The sequence below is a fragment of the Xenopus laevis genome, chromosome 9_10L (genome assembly GCF_017654675.1).
Source record: "Xenopus laevis strain J_2021 chromosome 9_10L, Xenopus_laevis_v10.1, whole genome shotgun sequence".
In the NCBI taxonomy this organism is placed as follows: Eukaryota; Metazoa; Chordata; class Amphibia; order Anura; family Pipidae; genus Xenopus; species Xenopus laevis.
The window spans coordinates 116,985,337-117,009,089 of NC_054387.1; the positions used below are offsets into that span (position 1 = coordinate 116,985,337).

Below are 23,753 nucleotides of genomic sequence, written 5' to 3' on the forward strand. Positions count from 1 at the left end.
GCACAGAGGTTATCGTGTTCTTTCTCCATTGTCCTCCTATACCAGCAGTTATTAGACTTTCTTTCCTGGTTCAAGTTCCCCTTTGCATGGCCAGCCTTTGTTTAGGGCAATCTGTATGTACATTCCTGGACTGGTATACTGAGCAGTTAAATGGCTGTGCCAAAATTCATTCTGCCTATTCTTGTATTAAGAAGATAGTCCATGTTTACTTTTTTCATGATATAATACAAATGGAGCATTGTTATTATTTTACTCTTACTACCTCCCCTTCCCACCCCTGGAATTAGGAAAGTGGGTGCAGTGGTACAACTACAGGAGCACACCTCATGACTTTAGAATGGCCTGGGGGGGAGAGGTGGCATAGTAGGCACCTGCAGAGAGTGTGAGTGGACAAATGGGGGGTTGTTACCATGGGTCACGTTACCAATCACATGCTGCTTGTCCCCCATAAGTATAAAAACAGAACCGTGGGTCATTGTCCTTACAGACTAAATTGCAGCCTCAGTTTTGGCCACTTTCGGTCTGATGTTAAATGCAAGTATGGTTTCATTAAGTGTTGCTTCAGTACAACACTGCAGCACGTGTTGGTGCCATATACCTACAAATGACCTTTTTCTGTATCTGCTCAAACCTGAGCCTGCTGAAAGAAGCATCTGCTAATCATCTGGTCTAAATAACTAACCCTGCATTGGTTTGGGAGGAGTCTTAATCCAGAGGGGGGGGTTAACCCTTGCAGTAGCCCACTAACAATAATGGCTTAGAATCCCATATATAACATTCCTTTGCAGGAGTGGGATAATCCCCCTTTGCATGGACAAATCCTAGTATTGTTATATATGTACTACAAGGGGACTCACTTCGACTCTGCTCCACCCCATTATCATTATTATAGCCCACCAATAAGATTCCTGGGATGTAGTTCAGGTAGTAAGTGCCCTGGGTATGTAGGAATGTGATATAAAGCTCTGAAAGGGTTTGCACTGCTGGATAAGCCAATGTCTGTGTGAGTGTAGGTATGGGGTCAGTGTGAAAGGTGTAAGGGGGGGAGAGGTGTGTGTGTAGCTGAGGGGGGTTGGAGCAAACCAATGGCTGCTTAGCAAGCACTGGAGGGAAGCTTAGAACTGCCCCTCTCCTGGTGACGCCTTCAATGCCCCAGGCACACATAGCTCAAGAGCAGCTAAACTATCACTTCCCCATCTAGAGAGAGAGGGAGCGAGACACGGAGAGAAGGAAAATCTGGATTTAGGGAAAGGAGAGGGGAAAGACACGGCAACTGCCAGAGGGATATTAGAAACACCTGGACAAGGACAAAGTCATAAGTGAGTTGGGTGAGAGAGGAAAGGGGGTTGATATACGAAGGGGATATAAGAAAGGAAAGAGAACATATAGAAAGTAAGAAAAAAACATTTCTTATAAAAGGCAGCAGGCAACAGAGCCGGGATAAGGAGAGATTCCCATCATCTGGATGCCATTTGTCTGCTGGAACTTCTGCACAGAGCCAACACATAAGGTAAGAGCAGTGTTTCATTTGTTTACTCCAGTGCACACTTCTACTCACAGGTCCCCACATCTGTCTGACCCGCTGCTCTATAAAGCACAGAACAACTCCACTCTGATCCACTGTACAGAGAGTACAGCCAACTCTTAATCATATCCACAGACTGACGCAAAAGTTATAAAACTCCCAGCACCCTCTCTCCTTTATATTATGACTGTCCAGAAACTGAAATGCATCTGGGGCGTCTAAACTTTATAGCTGAACTATAACTCCTAGTATCGCTGAATAGAGCTTGGCTGTCAAAGGATGCTGGGAGTTGTAGTGAAATAAGCAATTGCTGTTGAGACGTCCCAATAATAGAAGGAGTGATTATGTTTTGGTGGGATAAAGATGTTAGGTCTGTGAGTGTAGAAGGAAAACAGAAGGTTCTAACCACAGTTATGTAGTCGCACACAGGCAATGTAACGTTCAACTAGAGAAAACCAGATGTAGAATCATCAACATCATTGGCATTAGATTGTAAGCCTCTGGGCCAGGGTCCCCTCTAATAGAGTAATTATGTTTTGGAGGGATAAAGATGTTAGGTCTGTGAGTGTAGAAGGAAAACAGAAGGTTCTAACCACAGTTATGTAGTCGCACACAGGCAATGTAACGTTCAACTAGAGAAAACCAGATGTAGAATCATCAACATCATTGGCATTAGATTGTAAGCCTCTGGGCCAGGGTCCCCTCTAATAGAGTAATTATGTTTTGGAGGGATAAAGCTGTTGGGTCTGTGAGTGTAGAAGGAAAACAGAAGGTTCTAACCAAAGTTATGTAGTCGCACACAGGCAATGTAAGGTACAACTAGAGAGAACCAGATGTAGAATCATCAACATCATTAGATTGTAAGCCTCTGGGCCAGGGTCCCCTCTAATAGAGTAATTATGTTTTGGAGGGATAAAGATGTTAGGTCTGTGAGTGTAGAAGGAAAACAGAAGGTTATAACCACAGTTATGTAGTCGCACACAGGCAATGCAACGTACAACTAGAACCAGATGTACAATCATCAACATCATTAGATTGTAAGCCTCTAGTCCAGGGTGCCCTCTAAGAGAGTAATTATGTTTTGGAGGGATAAAGCTGTTGGGTCTGTGAGTTTAGAAGAAAAACAGAAGGTTCTAACCACAGTTATGTAGTCACACACAGGCAATGTAACGTATAACTAGAGAGAACCAGATGTAGAATCATCATCATTGGCATTAGATTGTAAGCCTCTGGGGCCTGGGTCCCTTCTAATAGAGTTTGCTACAGTACAAAAGCCTAATGTATGTCCCACAGAAGCTGAGAAAGTCACAGAAGCACACACAGATCCACTGTCTGCTTCCCACACAGACGGGCAGCAATGTGTGCAGAGGAAGCAGCCTGGAAAGTGTACAAAGCTGCCACAGAACTAATGAGGCTGCACAGTCTGAGCGCTCCTATCAATCTCTTGTGCACACAGAGCTGCCGCCGCTTCCCATTCTGTTTGATCTCATGACACTGTGAAGTTATTCACTGCTCTGATGATGTTCTTGCAGCTGGCAGCCACAGGGTCTGACATGTAGTCAAAGGGGGCAGAGTGTCACTGTGAGGTTCATCCGCTCCCTTCATCTTCAGTCTTGTTACCAAACCCAGCACCCCATTAGTCATCCCCCCCATTCCCCAGCGCTCTTTCTTCATCCCCCTTTTATCTCCTACCCCTCCAGCCAGCACCCCCTATACCCTCTCCCAGAAGCCAATGACCCACCGTGCTTTTTCCTCTTCACCATATGATTGCAACAAACATCTCCTATACGGCACAATTCTGCACCACGTAGAGGTGTCTTAAGGGGGGTGCAAGTGTGGGTGACCCTGTGGAACAACAGATACTCCACTGTGCTGCATTTTGTTCTTTTCTACTAAGCATCAGTAGAGATACTGTGTATAGTAAGGCAGGATGCTCAGAGGTGTAACTACAGAGGAAGCAGACCCTGCGGCTGCAGGGGGTCCTGGGAGGTATAGGGGCCCCATGATGCCCTAATTCATATACAATTTCAATAAATATGTGTAAAACAGGTCAACCTCTAGATATTTTGGGGGCCTGAAAATAATTTGCTGAGGGGCCCAGTAATATCTAGTTACACCACTTAAGATGCTGTTGGGAAGGAGCTGTAAATGTTATATAGCGTGTATAATAAGGCAAGATGGTGCCAGGGCAAGGTTTTTTTTTTGTTTGTTTTTTCCAGGGCAAGGTTTTTGCCTGATTGCCACCCCTCCCATAGCTTTTGATCTTTCTCCCCAATTACTTTCCCTGTCTCTTTTTCTCATTATGTATTGCACAACCCAAACTACACCTTTCTGCTCCCAACCACAACTCTCACTGTATCTTGTACTGATAGAACATCATTCCCATCATTACCCTCACACTGTCAGGAACTACAACTCCCAAGGCAATGCTTGGCAAGTGGTTGTGGTTTAAATAGATGTCACACAGGACAATCTTTGTAGCTATATATATATATATATATATATATATATATATATATATATATATATATATATATATATATATATAATGGGATATGCTACAAAGATTGAGGGGATGAGTGGTCCTGACTGGTACCCATTATATCTATATATATATATATATATATATATATATATATATATCTACAAAGATTGTCCTGTGTGACATCTATTTAAACCACAACCACTTGCCAAGCATTGCCTTGGGAGCTGTAGTTCCTGACAGTGTGTATATATATATATATATATATATATATATATATATATATATATATATATATATATATATATATATATATATATATATATATATATATATATATATATATAAAACCAAACTAATGGATAGGTGCACTCAGAAAACAATGGAAATGCCTAAGTGCTGGAACATATATCAATAGAGCAAAGAAATCCGCACTCATAAGTCTTTTGTGATGATATATATATATATGAGATGGGTGCCAGTCAGGACCCCACTAACTCCTCATCCCACCCCAGTAAGAACAACTGGATGTCCATAAGAGCTTACCAATTCGTAAGGCTACATCGCTACAAGCAGTTTAACTTGGCCTTAGTTTAAATTTCAGTCTGTACCAATAAGTGTGAGCATCAACACTAAACAGAGGTAGCACATTGGTTCTGACCTCAGTTAATATCTGTTCCTCCGGGTACAGCCTGATAGATCAGACGTAGACCTATTAACACATAAACTTTATGATGTCATTAGCGCTCACTAATATGTAACAAAATCTGCTGAAAGTCTGCACATGGGACTTTCATGCTACACTCAATAGGCCGGGGCAGATATAAATATACAGTAGAATGCACTATATATGTGTCATGTAACCGAAACATCCCATCTTGTGTTGAATTGCCAGGATTTTACATTTCTAGCAGTGCCACCTTAAATTGTAGGGCCCATAAACCCAAAAGCCATTTTATTTCTTTATTTGTTTTTTAATAAAAGTACTTTTTTTGTTTATATAGCCTGAAATACAGAGAAAGGGAACCAAAGAGCCTCTACTGTGTATTTTACTTTCTATATAATTAGATGCTACGAGGGTGGTTCTATTGTGACAGGGTTTAATTACAACTACAAGCGCGCCTTTGAAAAGCCAGAATTTAAGCCTGTGTGTTTTCTAAATACAATTTTGCGGTCAGAGCAATGTTCTGGAGGAAATTACATCATGAGATGCCATTTTTGAATGGGAAACGAAAAATCAACATATGAAAGCTATTTCTGGAAGATATATATATATGCAAAGCTCACAGGCACAATATAACCTCACTTTGATTAAAAAGGATCTGTTGCACATTAAATGCCCAGCTTGATATTTTGCCTCTAACCCCAATAAATTAAAAGACACAAACCAGACATAAACCAACCACATTTTGATGAAGATTTTCATTTATCCAGGTCATGGTATATCTAGTATAGGTAATTCTAAAACAACTGGACTTGCTGAGTAATCATTGAAGACGTTTCACTACTCATCCGAGCAGCTTCTTAAACTGAAGGAGCTGCTTGTAGGAGTAGTGAAGTGTCTTCAATGATTACTCAGCAAGTCCAGTTGTTTTAGAATTACATATACTAGATACACATTTTGATGTGTTACTCAATAAAGCACAAGTCAATCAGATTTTGATATCCATCCCTCAATAAATTATAAGACAATCATATTTTGATATCTGTCCACGAATAAAGCACAAGCCAATCAGATTTTGATATCCATCCCTCAATAAAGCATAGGCCAATCAGATTTTGATATCCATCCCTCAATAAAGTATAAGACAATCATATTTTGATATCTATCCACAAATAAAGCACAAGTCAATCAGATTTTGATATCCATCCCTCAATAAAGCACAAGTCAAACAGATTTTGATATCCATCCCTCAATAAAGTATAAGCCAATCATATTTTGATATCCATCCCTCAATAAAACATAGGCCAATCATATTTTGCTATCCATCCCTCAATAAAGTATAAGCCAATCATATTTTGATATCTATCCTCGAATAAAGCACAAGCCGATCATATTTTGATATATATCCCGAATAAAGCACAAGCCAATCATATTTTGATATCTATCCCTGAATAAAGCACAAGCCAATACGATTTTGATATCTATCCCTGAATAAAGCACAAGTAAATAATATGTTGATATCTACTGTATCCCCGAATAAAGCACATGCCAATCATATTTTGATATCTATCCCTGAATAAAGCAGAAGCCAATCGTATTTTGATATCTATCCCTGAATAATGCACAAGCCAATAATATGTTGATATCTATCCCTGAATAAAGCACAAGCCAATCATATTTTGATAGCTATCCTCGAATAAAGCACAAGGCAATCATATTTTGATATATATCCTGTATAAAGCACAAGCCAATCATATTATATCTATCCCTGAATAAAGCACAAGCCAATAATATACTAATATCTATCTAATTAATTTTAACCCATGCATTTCTGAAGTTTTTTTTAGTTATATATAATAAAACTATCCATTAATTAGGGCCCTAGTGGGCCATCAACACTACTGGTCCCGCTACAGTACTGCCTTCTCTCCGTGTAGCCTTCTTCCTCTGTAGACTTGTTTCCTAACCTTGGGTACCTGATGATGCAAACAACTCCCTGCATGCTCTGAGGCTTGATTATACATTGAAGGATGTTCGGAATCGTAGTCCAGCAACAACTAGGGGCCAGAGGTTATGAAACAGTGCCTCTGAATAAAGACCAGACCCAAGCTAAGGTAGCTGCAACTCATGGTTGCTAAACTCCAACTCCCAGCATCCCACCAAAAGCTGAAGGGCTGTAGTTTGCCCATGTCTAAACATACTGCACATTGTGTAGCTGAGCAGAAAGCTCTCCATATTAGTTGTCTCCTCTGAGTCCATCCATCCCTCCCTGTGGCCTAAGAAGTGGTTCCAATGACAGAAGGCCAGCCAGACTGAGGAGTGAGGGGTCACACACACACAGACAGTGGCAGAGCAGGGGTTAGGCGCTGGAGCTGTTTATTCCAATGGGACCCTCTGTTTTGGTTAAGGGCGGGTGTAAGTGATGCAGCTGCCAGCACTGAACATCATCCCAGTCTCTGCGGCTGATCTGTGCAGGGAGTGGTCCTAATTAAGGGGCTGGGTGGGGCAGGCAGGCTGTGATGTGATGCCTGGAATAGTTTAGGTGGGGGAATGGAGGCCCCCCCCCCAATAATATACACAATAATATACAGGCGCTGAGATGGCCTATCCGAGTGCACGTGGCACTGTGGGTTTTCAGGAAAAAATCCTCAATGACTCCCCCCCCATCCGTCTACAGCACCAAAAACTCCAAACGGCCTTCCCATCCTCTGCAACCAACAGAGTCCATGGCATCAATGTAATACATAAGGTGCAAACTTTGCCCGACATTTACTAATCCGCTCAGTATTTGCTTTTAATCAGCTACCTGGTTGCTATGGGTTACAAGAATCACTGCAAACTCTGCACCTGTTATTTTAAGCCCTATGAATTCTAGTCCCTGTCAGGTCTATTGACTTTATTTGACCTACTATCCCTTTTGGTTGCGTTACTCTCATATTTTTCTGTGATTTCTAAGTAAGCACTTCCTCATTTCTCCCGGCCTTCACACCCACCGATGGTCATAGTGCAATGCTTGTTCTCTCACTTACTCTCGCTTGAAAAAATGCCTCCTCTTCTCTATTCTTTCAATAAGTAACTGCCTATGGCACACTCAGTCTTTGCTACAAAATACATATGCAGCAAGTGTGGCTTTTATTCCCCTTAATACTAAAAATCAGAATCATTTTTATTAAAACGGAGTCTATGGGAGATGGCCTTCGCTTCATTTGGAGCTTTCTGGATAACGGGTTTCTAGAAAATGGATCCCATGACATCATACTGCCTATGACACACTCGGCCTTGGCTAAGAAATACGTATGCAGCAAGCGTGGTAGGATGGCTTTGATTCCCCCCCAATTCCTAAAAAAACAATTATTTCATTAAAATTGAGCCTATGGGAAACGGCCTTCCCTTAATTTGGAGCTTTCTGGATAATGGGTTTCCGGATAACGGATCCCATACCTGTACCAAAGTGTAGGGCAGAGATTGGCAACCTTGGCAATAGAATAGTTTAGGAACTACAATTTAAGAGCATGGTGATACTACTCTTTTAGATTTCAGGCTGTGACCCCCAGAATCCTTTGTGGCAGGATTTTCTCTTTGGGCCTACAACTCCCAGCATCCCTCAGCCAGTTCAGCTGGCAGGAAGGCTGCTGGGAGCTATAGTTATTCTTGAAAAAGGCCCATAATGACTTGCAGCTCTTCCCAGCAGCCGTACAGGTTATGACAATGAGGAGTCCTAATTAGCGTTTGGTTTGTTCCATTCCTATATTTGAAATGAAAGGCTGCCTCTCAACACCCAGCCATCACTACAAAGTACAATAAAATAGGCTTCTATTCAGGTGAAAACAGCTTAAGCCGCTGTTATTAGACAGCCAAAACACACAGTTTAATGATGTTCCCAGAAGGCGGCTCTACCTGTCTGTACCTCCATAATGAGCAATGGGACAATAGCTGGGTTGCATCACAGGGAGGGCTCATGCCAGCTTGGATGCCAGCCCATGTTTTTTCCCTAATAATAGGCTGTGTATTGCAGTCTGGAGTGACTGTGCTTTCTGAAATGAAATGCTACAGGTTATTACTGTATTCAGCCCTGGCCTGAGAGCTGGATGAGAGGTAAATGTACTGCCTTGGAACACAGGTGTAGCTTGGCCTTTACTTTCTGTATTGAGAAGGGATTTTTCCATATAAACTTATAGACCTACAGCTCTTAGTAAAGCTTAACTCCCAGCTAAAGGCTGACGCTTCTGGGAGCCATCTTGCACGGCTCTTTGTGGCCCCAATAGTGGTAACCCCTATTTGCACCCCATAACTAAAAATATAATTAAAAAATGAAAACCCAATTGTAAATTCTCTCAAATTTTAACTCTCTACGTCGTACTAAAAGTTAATTTAAAGGTGAACACCCCCTTTAAAAACTGCTGACTAGCAGAGGCCTGGAGGGAGAGGTAGTTGTACAAAAGGCAGGATAGTGCCTATATGAAGCTGAGTAGGTAGAAATGGCCCAATTGGTGACAATGGCCACGTCAGCGTGGGTTAAAGCGATAACCTGGGAAGAGGAAGAAAGGATTTTGTTACAGAGTCGCAATATTCTGCAGGCACATTAGGCTTAGAGCCTGATCCTTCCCAGATGGGTATTGTGTGATAATCTCAGAATAAACAAACTGCAATGTGTGGTACTGGCCTGGCCAGATAATTATTTCTCTTTATGGCCGATTGTTAAAGCAACATCATATATTTTTTTTTATTTTTTTTATTTTTTTTTAAAGGGATACCGTCATGGGAAAACATGTTTTTCTCAAAACACATAAGATAATAGTGCTGCTCCAGCAGAATTCTGCACTGAAATCCATTTTTCAAAAGAGCAAACAGATTTTGTTATATTCAATTTGAAATCTGACATGGGGCTAGACATATTGTCAATTTCCCAGCTGCCTCCAGTCATGTGACTTGTGCTCTGATAAACTTCAATCACACTTTACTGCTGTACTACAAGTTGGAGTGATATCACTCCCTCTCTTTCCCCCCCCAGCAGCCTAACAACAGAACAATGGGAAGGTAACGAGATAGCAGCTCCCTAACACAAGATAACAGCTCCCTGGAAGATCTAAGGCCTCAAGCACACAGGCAGATTCGGGGAGATTTAGTCACCTGTCGACTAATCGCCTCTTCTGTGGGGCGACAATCTCCCCGAACTGCCTTCGCTGTGCCTGCCGCCTGCCGCCTGCAAAATGCTAGCGCCAATGCACTCGCGGCGCTTCGATCTCCGAAGTCACTCGAAGTTTCCTAGTGAGGCAATTTCGGGCGACTTCGGAATACGAAGCGCCGCATGTGCCATGCCGCAGGCGACTTTTCATTATAGCTGGCACAAGACAGAAGGAAGGCGTTCGGGGATATAATCACCGCAAAGACGAGGCGATTAGTCACCAGGTGACTAAATCTCCCCAAATCGCCAGGTGTGCCCTTACCCTAAGTAGGAGAAATAACAGACTGCCAGAAAGTAATTCCATCATAAAGTGCAGGCACAAGTCATGTGACTGGGGCAGCTGGGAAACTGACAAAATGTCTAGCCCCATGTCAGATTTCAAAATTGTATATAAAAACTAGAGAGGTACATTTCCTGAAGAAAATGTGAGTGGTGCTTGCCGTGGCAAAACTCAGGCCCCCCATATATGTTGGGTGTCTTGCCCAGTCGCCCCTGGTGCCTAGAGAGTACACAAAGTCGGTAGAATCCGGATTAAACCGGTGAAATTTAAAGCCAACCAAATTTTACCATTGAAATCAATCCAAACAAACTGGCTATTTTTGGCTCTGCCCACTTTTAAAAATTTGCAACCCAGTCACCAAATGGACCAAGTTTGAGCACTCTTACATTAACAGTGTAAGAATGACAGGAATTTAAATATTCCCATTGAATAGCGTTAGGTAAAATTTGATTGGCTGTCTTAAGCTCCGCCCATTTTTCTGAATTTTAACCCCAGTTACCTAGTCATGGTCAGTGCCAAGTTTGGGGCCTCCGGTTTTAAAACTGTGAGAACGGCGGTAATCAAAAATTTTACATTGAAGTCAATAGGTGAAAACGGATTGGCTGTTTATGGCTCCACCCACTTTTCCTAAATTTTGACCGCAGTCACCCAGTGAGTAATTGAGCCAAGTTTGGTACACCTAGCATTTAAACCGTGATAATAGCAGCAGTTTATCATTTTTCATTAAGGTCAAAGGCTGAAATCTGATTGGCTGTTGTTGCCCCGCCCCTTTTTTTCCTAATTGTGAACCACAGTCACTCAGTGACTAACATACCAAAGTTTGGGAATGCTGTCATTTAATGTGTAAAAATGGCAGCATTTCTATTTTTTTCTATTGAAAATCAATGAATGAAATTTGATTGGTTGTTGGTGGCTCCGCCCACTTTTTCTAAACTTGAAGTGGAAACCCCCAGCGACCACATTTGTGATATTCAAGGTCCCTGACATCAATACTGAGAGAATGGCAGCCTTCTTAATTTTTCCCATTAAAACCAATCAAAGAAATCTGATTGGTTGGTTTTGGCTCCACCCACTTTTCTTAATTTTAATCCCAGTCCCCCAGTGACCAACTGTGCCAACTTTGAGGAGGCTGCCATTAACCGTCTAAGAGCGGCAGCAGTTTAAAATTTTCCTATTTAATTGAATGGCTGAAATTTGATTGGCTGTTGTAGACTCCGCCCACTTTTTGTAAATTTTGGCCACAGTCACCCAGTGACCCACGGTGCCAAGTTTGGGAGCTCTGGCTTTATTACTGTGAGAATTACAGCTGTTTACATTTTCTCATTGAAGTCAATAGGGAAAATCTGATTGGTTGTTTGCGGCTCCGCTCACTTTTTTGGGTCCCCAAAATAGGACAGAAAAGTCACAACACCCCATTCCCGAATAAGCTGAACGGTTTGACACCTCATTCATGGGTCTGCGACAAACTAATTATTCGATAAATTCCCCATTATAAGTCAATGGGGCAAATTTGGGGACCTCTCCTGCCCCGGGGGTAAAACTTATACCCTCGTGTGGGGTATCATCTGACACAGGTCGCAAACCTCTTCAAATGTGGTAAATTTAACGTTTCTACAAGATTCCCTCTCTGCGCTAGAATCCGTCAAAAGTTGGCCTCAATGTTAATCTATGGGACTTTTCGGGGTGGTTAATTGCCCCCGCAAGGGGCAATTAACCACCCACCCCTTAGAAAAGTCATACCACCCCATTCCCGATTAAGCCGCACGATTTGACACCTCATTCATGGGTCTAGGACAAACGGTGCGGGACTAGTTACGCGCCAAACTTTCATACGGAAGAAGAATAAAAATAAGTTTGCAAGATAACAGTAGTGATGCTTTGCTTCGCAAGCACCACTAAAAAATAAGTTTGCAAGATAACAGTAGTGATGCTTTGCTTCGCAAGCACCACTAAACAAGATAACAGTAGTGATGCTTTGCTTCGCAAGCACCACTAAAAATCTGTTTGCTCTTTTGAGAAATGGATTTCAGTGCAGAATTCTGCTGGAGCAGCACTATTAACTGATGTGTTTTGGAAAAAACATGTTTTTCCATGACAGTATCCCTTTAATGTCAAAAGAAGATCACTCACACAGAATAGTTTCCCTTTAACTGGTGATAATGTCACTGTCCCAGTGTTTATTTTCCTTATCTAGGGGACAGAGGGAAGGATTAATGACCTGCTGCCTTTGTCATTTTAACCCTGTCACCCTGGACTCTAGGACCCTCTATCCTGGGAGACTGAAGGAGAGACATTAGCGTGACCCATTAGCAGGGCCAGGGATCCATATCAAATCCATATTTACTCAAGTTTGGTTTCCTTGGTGCCTTTATATTGCTGCAGTTTGTATCACAAACTCAGGTTTCCATGGAAATCAGAAAATCTGTTGTGAAGAAGTTGTGCAATGGCAGCAGCATTCCAGAAACGACCGCAACTGCACTGACGAGGCAAAGCGAATGCTCGCCAACATGTGGGGCTGCATCGCGCAATCCTTCCAGCTTCTCAAAAATGGCACAAATGCCTAAAGGGATTGTAAGGTTCAAAGGCAAGTTGCCCTTATATAAAAGTGAACGTCAATACTTATATCTAGATCAAATGAATTAAATCTAGGGAAGCACCGATTCAACTATTTTAGGATTCGCCGAATCCCGAATCCTTTTTGAAAGATTCAGCGGAATACCAAACTGAATCCTATCCATAATTTGCATATGTAAATTAGGGAAAGGAAACAGAACCATGCACTTAAAAATTTTTTGACTTCCTTGTTTGTGGGACGAAAAGTCGTGATTTTTTTGGATTCGGATTTTGTTTGGCGAATCCGAATCCTGCTGAAGTAGGCAGAATTTTGGATCCTGCATCCCTAATAAATCCAACTGAACTGAATCCCAAACCAGGAAAATATAAACACAATATCTAAATTTTACCTAATGTCATTCTAAGCAGCATTCCAATATACATTCATGATACATTTTCCCAGTTGCTGTGTAACCTGAGCCTTTTCTCCTTTGAATGGCTGCCCCCATTGCTACACAGCAGCTTGTTTATATAAACTATAGTAGTGTTTCTGAAGCAAACACACCAGTTTTACCAGTGCAGGGCAACACTGCATTATATTTTTATTACTTTAAAACACTCTGATTTCTTGATGTTAACGTTCCTTGAAATGTATTTGTAATTGCCATTGAAAGCTGATTTTTTTCACCCTTTTTGGCAGAAGACAGCCTTGTATGCTTCTTCACAGGCTGGTTTCGGCTACATTGTTTTGAAACTCTGAACCAGCAGTGCAGAAATAGCAAGGGACGGACAGATACTGCTTCCAAACACAAATAAAACCAGTGAGAATGTGTAATGAATGTATATTGGAATGCTGCTTAGAATTACATTTTTCTTTCATTAGTCAACATTTTATTTCTGGCTTTAAATCCCCTTTAAGAGGAATGCTAAAGGTATGAAAGCTGACAATGTCTTTGCTCATTTCATCCAGGGGAAAACAAGTTTTCCTGTACCCGGGTCACATTTTTCAGTGTAAGTTTAAAGAATGTTACAAATGCCGCAAACGTGGCCTATCCTAAATACAAGCAAGGTTGATTATTGTGAAAGAAATGTTGTGTTAACTGCCTGGTAAAAAGCTCCACGTCTCGTTTGTTACTAATAAGGCTAGTGCATGCATAATGTAGCTGATATAGAGGTGTCTCGCCAGCTATTGTCTTCATACATAACCTATACGTCTGTACAATCGAGTCACGAGTGCTCCGATACAAACAAGTGTCTGAGACACTTTAGAATAACAGACACTATTAAGTTACACCATTCACTCTTATTATAAAAGTACAGGTATGGAACCTATTACCCAGAATGCTCGGGACCTGGGGTGATGGATGAGGGCTTGTTCCATAATTTGTATCTCCATACATTAAGGGGGTTATTTATCAAAGTTCGAATTTATCCCAATATTTTCTGCTACAAACTCCGATCAAATCCGCTCTGGTTTTTTACGCTTATTTAATCAGATTTTGACTAATTTTTCAGATTTTTCATCTGATTTTCACGATTTTTTCACCCAAAAACTCAGTTTTCTTATGCTTTTTTTTGCCAGAAAACTTCAGGGTATCATTGGGACTTCTTCCATTGACTTATATGCAACCTGGACAGGTCTGAGATGCAGGAATTTCAGATTCGGACTTTTCCATTCTCGGGGTGTAATAAATTACGAAAAATTTGTGATTTTTTAAAAGTTCGATCTTATATATAAAAAAAAAAAATCACACATTTTTCGTGATTTTTGCATTTAGAGTTTAGTAAATAACCCGCTAAGTCTACTTAAAATATATAAACATTAAATAAACCCAACAGGATGGTTGGGATCTTAGTTGGGATCAGGTACAAGGTACTTTATTATTATGACAAAGAAAAAGAAAATTCATTTTAAAAATCTGTATTATTTGGATAGAATAGAGTCTATGGGAGATGATCTTCACGCAATTCGGAACTTTCTGGCTAACGGTTTCCGGATAACCGATCCCATACCTGGATTAAGGATTTCTCAAGCCACACTTTGGTGTCCAATATCGGTCATTGGTCCCCACCACTACGAAATACTGTTACAGATATAGGAAAAAGCTTAACCTTAAAGGGGTGGTTTGCCTTTCAGTTAACATTTAGTATGTTATAGAATTGGCAATTGTAATCAACTTTTCAATTTGTCTTCATTATGTATTTCTTATAGTTTTTGAATGATTTGCCTTCTTTTTCTGACTTGTCCCAGCTTTCATATGTGGGCCACTGACCCCATCTAAAAAAAACAAATGCCCTGTAAGGCTGCAAATGTATTGTAATTCTGCTTTTTATTACTCGTATTTCTATGCAGGCCTTCTCCTATTCATATTCCAATTTCTTATTCAGAGCAATGCATGGTTGCTAGGGTAATTTGGACCATAGCAATCTGCTGAAATTGCAGAGAGCTGCTTAATAAAAAAACCTAAATAACTCAAACACCACAAAGTATCACTCTCTACATCATACTAAAGGTTAAAGGTGGCCATAGACACACAGATCCTATCGTACGAATCGAGGATTCGTACGATTTTCGGATTGTGTGTGGTGTGTGCCATCTTTCGTCAGGCGGAGATCGGTCGTTTGGTCGATCGGTCAGGTTTGATTTTGACCCGACCGATCCCGCCGGAGCCCACGGCACATAGTAATCTGATCGTTCGGCCATACGGCCAAACAATCAGATTACCCCCGATATAGCCATGTTTGTTAATGGCATATCGGGGAAAGATCCGCTCGTTTGGCGATGTGGCCAAACGAGCGGATCTTTGCATCTACGGCCACCTTAACTCAAAAGTGAACAGCCCGTTTAAGACGGCAGGGGTGCATGTTTGCAAATTAGATTGTCACTACTTGCAGCCGTTTCTCTAAAAGACAAAGGCTGGGGATCATGGGATTTGTAGTCTGGCATCACTGATTCACAATGAAGCCGAATGCTCCCGGATCAGTTTCACATAAAAGAGTTTTATTTTTCTGATTCACCATCATGTTAAACCTGACTGATTTCTATAAAAGGGTTCCAAGGCGTTTTAGCTCCTTACGCTTTTCCTATTCTTTTGTTTCACACTAAGGTATTTATTTTTACCTCTACAAAGAACAGAGGGGGGAATTCAGGCGATCAAAGGGGGCTGTGTTTGTGAGTGCGAGGGGGCGGGAGAGCCTGGGTAGAACAGAAGTGTTTTCGTGTTGTGGCCTGCACACACTGATAGTGCAGATGGCTTGTGACACCTGTGGGTACGACGGGGACTGGGTAAAAAAGGAAGACCTGGGGGTTGTTAGACCAATTCCGACCAATTCATTACCATATTGCCAGAGGTGATTGTAACACCGGATTCCTCTCTGTCTGTCAGCTCAGCGGCTCCCTGTGGCCCATGATCTTGATATGACTCAAATGAGGGACTTGGCTGATCTTTAGCCGTGCAACAAGTTCACTAGCGCGTGCTGACCTTTAAATGTCAATAGAGCAACGATCTGACGTTAATGAATAAGGAAGAAGATTACAAATATTAACCTGCCTTAAAGGGAACGTAAACCCGAAATTTCAACTTTGCCTAATAAAATAAAACCTCAACTTCGATATATACATTCATTAAAGGAGAAGGAAAGGCTAAAATTAAGTAAGCTTTATCAGAAAGGTCTAAATAAATACACCAGTAACACCTCAAAGTAATGCTTCTCTGAGTCCTCTGTCAAAAGAAACACAGCATTTCTTTCCTTTTATTGTGTACACATGGGCTTCTGTATCAGACTTCCTGTTTTCAGCATAAACTTCCAGGGCTTGGGCTTGAGCATGCTCAGTTTGCTCCCCTCCCTCCTCCCATCCCTGCTGTAATCTGAGCTCAGAGCTGTAAGTGAGCAGGGAGAGACTCAGGTAGGAAGTGATGTCACACCAAGCTAATATGGCAGCTTCTATCCTAAATAAAAAGAGACAGTGTCTAGAGCTGATACTCAGGTATGGTAAAGCATTCTGCAGAATAAATATAGCGTTCTAGCTTGCACTATTGTGGCTAATCTGTTGACAATATACTGTCTTGGAGCTTTCCTTCTCCTTTAAAGGGAGTGTTCTCCTTTGAGTTTACATTTAGTATGACGTAGAGAGGGATATTCTGAGACAATTTGCAATTGGTTTTCATTTTTTATTATTTGTGTTATTTTTTAGTTATTTAGCTTTTTACTCAGCAGTTCTCCAGTTTGCAATTTCAGCAATCCCGGTTGCTAGGGTCTGAATTACCCTAGCAACCATGCATTCATTTGAATAAGAGACTGGAATATGAATAGGAGAGGCCTGAATAGAAAGATAAATAATAAAAAATATTAATAACAATAAATGTGTAGCCTTACAGAGCATTTGCTTTTTGATGGGGTCAGTGACTCCCATTTGAAAGGCGGCAAATAATTAAAAAAAAAATAAAAATAAATGAAGACCCACTGAATACTAGCTTAGAATTGGCCATTTTACAACATACTAAAAGTTAACTTTAGAGCAGAGACACATGCGAAGATTTGGTGAAATTAGTCGCCAAGCGACAAATCTCCTCTTCTTCGGGCGACTCATGTCCCCAAACTGCCTTCCTGCCGGCTAGAATGTAAATCGACGGTGGGATGGAAAACGGTGTGCTTAGTTTTATGAAGTCGCCCGAAGTTGCCTCACGAGGAAAATTAAGTGTTCCGAGTGCCATCCTGCCAGCGATTTACATTCTAGCCGACGGGAAGGCTTTTTGGGGAGATTAGTCGCCCGAAGAAGAGGCGATTTGTCGCCAGGTGTCTAGGGCGGGTGTGTCTCTGCCCTAAACTGTTCTAAATTGATACATTTAGTTGATACATTTCTTATCTTTATCCCCGCTGAGCAGAATCTCTGGGTTTCATTACAGGCAGCTGTTACAATTGATACAATAGTTGCTAATACTCCAGAGATGCTGCTGATCAACTAATGCTGCAAAATTTTGACAGTTTAGTCAGCACCTGAATTACTGAGCTGCCAGACTCAAACACCAGAGACACCAACATTGAAATTTAAACTTAGATTTTGGAAAACCAGTAAAAAATAAATAATGAAAAGTAATTGAAAAAAGTCTTTATTTCTGGGGAACTGAAAAAACTGTTTGGAAGGTGAACAACCCCTTTAATAAGTCAGATAACTTCTGTAGGGGGAGCAGACCCTGTTGTTCCGTAGGGCCTTAAATAAATTCTAGGAGCCCAAGGACTAGATACTCCTATGATTATGCCCATATATAATACAGTACTGCAGACATGAGCTTTAACATTTAATGCTTGCTTGATGCTGTTATAAATGAAGGCCTTATATCGCCTGCAAGGAGATTACTAAAGGCAGACAGGACTTACCCCCCAAGTTCCTCCAGACTCACAAGTCCTGCAACCCCCTGACAGTAATTAGTGGGCCTACCCCTGCCTCCTTCCACCATCTGTAACATCTCTCCTATTCCTGGCTTTATCCCTCTCTATTTCTCCCTCCTTCCAGCTCCTTTCTTACCCCCCTTGCAGCTGCACATTCCTCAAAATATTACCTGCTCCCACTGACCCCATCATTAACCCTGTCAGCACAAGGCACCATTGTATATTCATGCTTCTACTCCCTGTATCATCCACCTCTGCTGCCCGGCACACACACACACAGCCATACATAATATAATCTATGATTACATACAGAATGTGTGTTGCCCAGACCTAATGTAGAAAAGCTAGGGCTGCCCCTTCATTCCTGTGAACTAGAATGCATACAAAATCCATGGAACACAGATCTATTGGAGAGACACAGTTTGGCACAGCCAGACATTATGCAACATTCAGTATGCCAACTCACACCTAAGAGGGCACCCCTTAAGGAATTATTAGCATTGAAATCAGATACAGAAATGCCATTTCCAGCAGCCTTAAGGTGGCCATACACGGAGAGATCCGCTCGTTTGGCGATGTCGCCAAACAAGCGGGTCTCTCCCTATATGCCCACCTTGAGGTGGGCAATATCAGGCTGATCCGATCGTGGGCCCTAGGGCCCAACGGTCGGATCCTAACGAATAGTAATGGGTGGTCGGACCGCATCAACGAATAGATTTCGTCCCATCCGATTGAGATCTGGCCGACTTTCGGCCAGATCTTGATCGGGGAAGCCCATCAGGGGGCCCCATACACGGGCCAATAAGCTGCCGACACAGTCTGTTGGCAGCTTTTATCGGCCCGTGTATGGCCAACTTAAAACAGAATTCTGGGAGCTGTAATCCTAGATGAGCATCCCTGGTATTGCAGAAGGTGGCCAGCACATGGCTTCTCTATCACCGTGATGCTATTAGAATGGTAAATGGTGGTGGGGTGGAGCAGGCTGCATACCATCGGGACTCTTGTTTATGCACACAGTGCAGGGCCTGACAGGCAAAAGCCTTTCTTAAGCCAGAGGTGAAAGGCCATCAAGCCTAAAAGATAAGGTCCAAATTGCTGGGGCTGAATGATAACTATTTAAAGGAGAAGGAAAGGTTAAAACTAAGTAAGCCTTATCAGAAAGGTCCATCTAAATATACCAGTAAACCCCCAAAGAAGTGCTGCTCTGAGTCCCCTGTCAAAAGAAACACTGCATTCCTTTCCTTCTATTGTGTACACATGGGCTTCTGTATAAGACTTCCTGCCTTCAGCTTAAACCTCATTGCCCTGGGCAAGAGCATGCTCAGTTTGCTCCTCTTTCTCCCCCCCTTCTCTGCTGTAATCTGATCCCAGAGCAGGGAGAGACTCAGGCAGGAAGTGATGTCACACCATGTTAATACTGTAGCTCCTATCCTCAACAAACAGAGAGTTTCTAGAGCTTTTTACTCAGGTATGGTAAAACATTCTACAGAATAAATATAGCATTCTAGCTTGTGCTATTGCAGCTAATCTATTGGCAATAAAACACCTCTGTAGCTTTCCTTCTCCTTTAAAGATGATGCTGCTTGATACCATTAATCCCTGCATCAGGGAGCTGGGATGTGCATTGAGTGCTGCGTAGCTATGGAGGAGTTTAATCATGTTCTTGCTCTTTTGTTGTTTTTGCTTTTTAGAACATTGCTCCTTTCCTGCCCTCTGCAGGTCATTGCTCTTTTGCCTCTGAGGTAATGATAAAAGCATGCTTTCAACACTGTATGGACAACACAAAGCTGCAATGTCAGTGCTAATAATAGCCCGGCTTTGCATAGCTATGGAATATTTTTGGTACTCGATCAGTAACAAGGATTTGTTTTTCTCATTGCAGGTTTCCCATGATGTGGCATCTCCTAGTATGGACAATTCTGCTTGCCAATGCCCGATGGATGATCGCTGAAGGTTGCCCAGCTGGCTGCCAGTGTAATACGCCACAGAATGTGTTCTGCCTCGCACGCACAAACTCATACTTTCCACATGGCGTGCCCCCTGACACACTTAATCTGTATGTATTTGAGAACGGCATCAGCTCCATCGAGGAGAGCAGTTTTATTGGGTTGAATGGTTTGCATCTCCTCGACCTCTCTCATAACCAACTATCTAGTCTCCCAGGGGGAGTATTTAGGAGCTTGGCCAATCTGAGCAACCTGGAGCTTACATCCAACCAGCTGACAGAGATTTCTGCAGACACTTTTCAGGGTCTAAGTCGGCTGGAGAGACTGTACCTAAATGGAAACCGCATCCGCAGCATTCACCCAGACGCCTTTAAGGGTCTTGAAAGTCTGCTGGAACTCAAGCTGAGCAACAACCAACTGATAACACCTCCATCCTTTTCTCTGCCCCATCTCTTGCTCCTCGATCTCAGTTACAATGCAATTCTTGTCATTCAACCAGGGGTCTTTAATGCAGACAACATTGAGACTCTTCGTCTTGCTGGTCTTGGTTTGAAAGAAGTACCAGAATTGTTGCTGAGTGGCCTCAAAAACCTTCATGAACTTGACTTGTCTGACAACCAGCTGGACAAACTACCTCCTGGGCTGCTTGGGTTGACAAAGCTAAGCATTGCCGGTAATGTTGGATTCTCTCAGATACAAGTGGATGACCTTGCAAACCTTCCTGCACTACAAGAGCTAGATTTAAGTGGGCTCAGCCTACGTACCCTACCAAAGGGTCTATTTAGGTCTTCAAAACGCCTTCGGACAATAAGCCTGGCACAAAATCCATTCAACTGTGTTTGCTCACTAGGCTGGTTATCTGAATGGATGCGGGTTAGTGGAGTGGTACTGCTGCGGCCAGATGAGACTCGCTGCCATTTTCCTCCTAAAAATGCCGGCAAGACTTTGAGACAATTGCGGGATTCTGAGTATGGATGCCCAGCACCAACAACTATTCATATACCAACAACAGCATCAAGCACCACCACTGGGCCACCTACAACCACGAAGCCCTTGCAGACAGAAGCCCCAACTACTGCCTCCACTACAACTACCACCATCCTTCATCAGGAGCAGGAAGAAGACACTCAACCATTTCCATTCGAAGACCCTTTGTGTCCACCTCAGACTTGTCTGAATGGAGGTTCTTGCCAACTAGATCATACTGGCCAATTGGAATGTGAATGCCCACCTGGATTCCAAGGCACTTACTGTGAGACTGGTCCAGTCACACCTGCTCTGGTTACAGAAAAATACACAGAGCAGGTGAAAATCATTGAAGTGACAGTTAGCTCTATCCGAGTTGATCTTCAGAGTTACAGCCAAAACAAAGAAAAGCTGTGGAGAATCAGACTAACTGTGCGTAATCTGTATGGTGCAGACCGTCGACCAAAGATATATAATTTTCCGCCTTCTCTGCCTGAATACACAGTAAGGGCATTGTCCCCCAACACTACCTATTGGCTATGCCTGGGGTCACAGGGTGAGGGAGGTCCAGAAGATGATCTGTGCACTGAAATTCACACTTTAGGAGAACCTCCAAAGCACAGCCCCCAAGTCACACAATCTCAAGAAGGAAACCTCACCCTGGTGCTCGTTCCTGCAGTGGCTGCAGGAATCCTATTGTCTGCAGCAGTTGCAGCCGCAGCTTGCTACGCTAGAAGACGCCAGGGAAAGGGACACTCTGTTGAGGATGGTGGTCCTTTAGAAATGGATGGGGTAAAAAAAGGACTGGATGGCACGGGGGAAATCAAAAAACTGTCAGATGGTCAAACTGGGCCTGAAAAAAATAGTGCAGAATCAGAAGAGCCTCTAATGGACTCAACAAGGATTGGGAACAATAATGATGCACCCACAGGCAGGCTCCCTCATTCATACTTCTAATCAAGGCACAGATTATGGTGACTTTGAAAGTGTTTATTTGGTCTGTATACAGATGACTGGACTATCAAAAGATCTTAGTACAAGGCACTGAAAAGTGCAACCGCAGCTTTCTTATCTTTGGTCAAGAGTTATAGAAAGTGAGCCGGACGTACTTGTGCCCTGCTTTGGAGCGTCTGCCGTCGCAGGACAGTGTTAAACATTCTACCACTTGGAGAGAAGAAGTCCAAGAGATAGCTCTTCACAGACTCTGAACATTAAGGAACAGTTGGTCTTTTTTTCAGACTGATACCCTACTAAGTTTGGAAAGGCTGCAGGGATTCATTTAGGCTGGACCTGTAAAGGGGGAAAGTCAAGTTTTGATTGGGCCTGGATATTAAGGCACCTATTGCTGGACAAGATGGGGTCTTATGGTAATGATTCATGCTGGGATACAAAACTTGGCACAATATAATAAATAAAGACTTTCTTACAACCCTTTGTGTTTTATTATGTTTATACCTTTGATTTGTACTTGTCTCTGCAGATGAGCCAGTGATAGACTTTAGGGTAAGCCAATATTTGTAACAGGGTATTAGTGAGAGACCCACTTATAAGGCCCTAGAAGAATGTGAAATTCAGATGTGCCTTTTAACTTTTAGTATGTTATAGAATGGCCAATTATAAGCAACTTTTCAAATAGTCTTCATTATTTGTAGTTTTTTTTAAATTAAATGCCTTTTTCTACTGAATCTTTCAACTTTCAAACAAGGGTCACTGACCCCATCTAAAAGTTCTGTAAAGCTATACATTGTTATTGCTTTTTATTACTTATCCTTTTAATTCAGGCCTCTCCTATTCATATTTCAGCCTCTTATTCAAATCAATGCATGGTTGCTAGGGTAATTCAGATGCTAGAGACCAGATTGCTGAAATTGCAAACTGGAGAGCTGCTGAATAAAAATCTGCTCAAAAACCACAAATGATGAAATATGAAAACCAATTGCAAATTGTCTCAGAATATCATTCTCTACTACACCATACTTAAAGTTAATTTAAATGTAAAAAAAACCCTTGAAATTGTTTTGTTATCCATTCTAAAATTCAAACTCTGACAACATTATAGGCATTAAAGGGCAAATACACAATGCCAAGTTTTCTTTACCCTAAAGACACAATGACTGATGAGTACAGTTGTAGTCCCTGTCCAAGAAAGATTCCTGAGAGCTAGGGTGAGCTGTATGGCATCTTTACATGCACTGATAGGGGCTGAATATAAGAAAAGTTTTGTTCTTTGCAAACTGTAAGCTGTATGCTCATAATTAATTGTGTCTTTAGGGTAAAGAATACTTGACTTTGTGTATTTGCCCTTTAATGCCCATAATCTTGTTAGAGTTTGACTTTTAGAATAGACAACAAAAAAATGTAAAGCGTTTTTTACATTTAAATTAACTGTTAGTATGATGTAGAGAATGATATTCTGAGACAATTTGCAATTGGTTTTCATTATTCGTGGTTTTTGAGTTATTTAGCAGCTCTCCAGTTTGCAATTCCTGCAATCTGGTTGCTAGGGTTTAAACTGCCCTAGCAACCATGCATTGGTTGAAATACGAGACTGGAATGTGAACAGGAGAGAGTCTGAATAGAAAGATGGTTAATAAAAAGTAGTAATAACAGTACTATTGTAGCCTTATAGATCATTGGTTTTAGATGGGGTCAGTGATCCCCATTTCAAAGATGAAAAGAGTCAGAAGAAGAAGGCAAATAATTCAGAAACTCAAATAAAAAATGAAGGCCAATTGAAAAGTTGCTTAGAATTAGCCATTCT

General features: G+C 41.9%; 2 protein-coding genes across 2 annotated transcripts in view; one reads left to right on the forward strand and one right to left on the reverse strand.

Annotated features, from left to right (window-relative positions):
- Window positions 1-23,753, reverse strand: part of LOC108701637 (coronin-7) — a 100,622-nt gene that overhangs the window by 22,515 nt on the left and 54,354 nt on the right. The gene's annotated exons all lie outside the window — the stretch shown is intronic.
- On the forward strand, window positions 1,017-22,421 carry vasn.L (vasorin L homeolog). Its single transcript, XM_018236542.2, has 2 exons — window positions 1,017-1,510; window positions 19,963-22,421. Exon 2 carries the CDS (start codon window positions 19,970-19,972, stop codon window positions 21,947-21,949), a length of 1,980 nt encoding a protein of 659 aa, XP_018092031.1. The 5' UTR covers window positions 1,017-1,510; window positions 19,963-19,969; the 3' UTR covers window positions 21,950-22,421.

Coding starts and splice junctions, on each gene's coding strand:
- vasn.L (XM_018236542.2), top strand. CDS start 19,970: ATGATGTGGCATCTCCTAGTATGGACAATTCTGCTTGCCAATGCCCGA.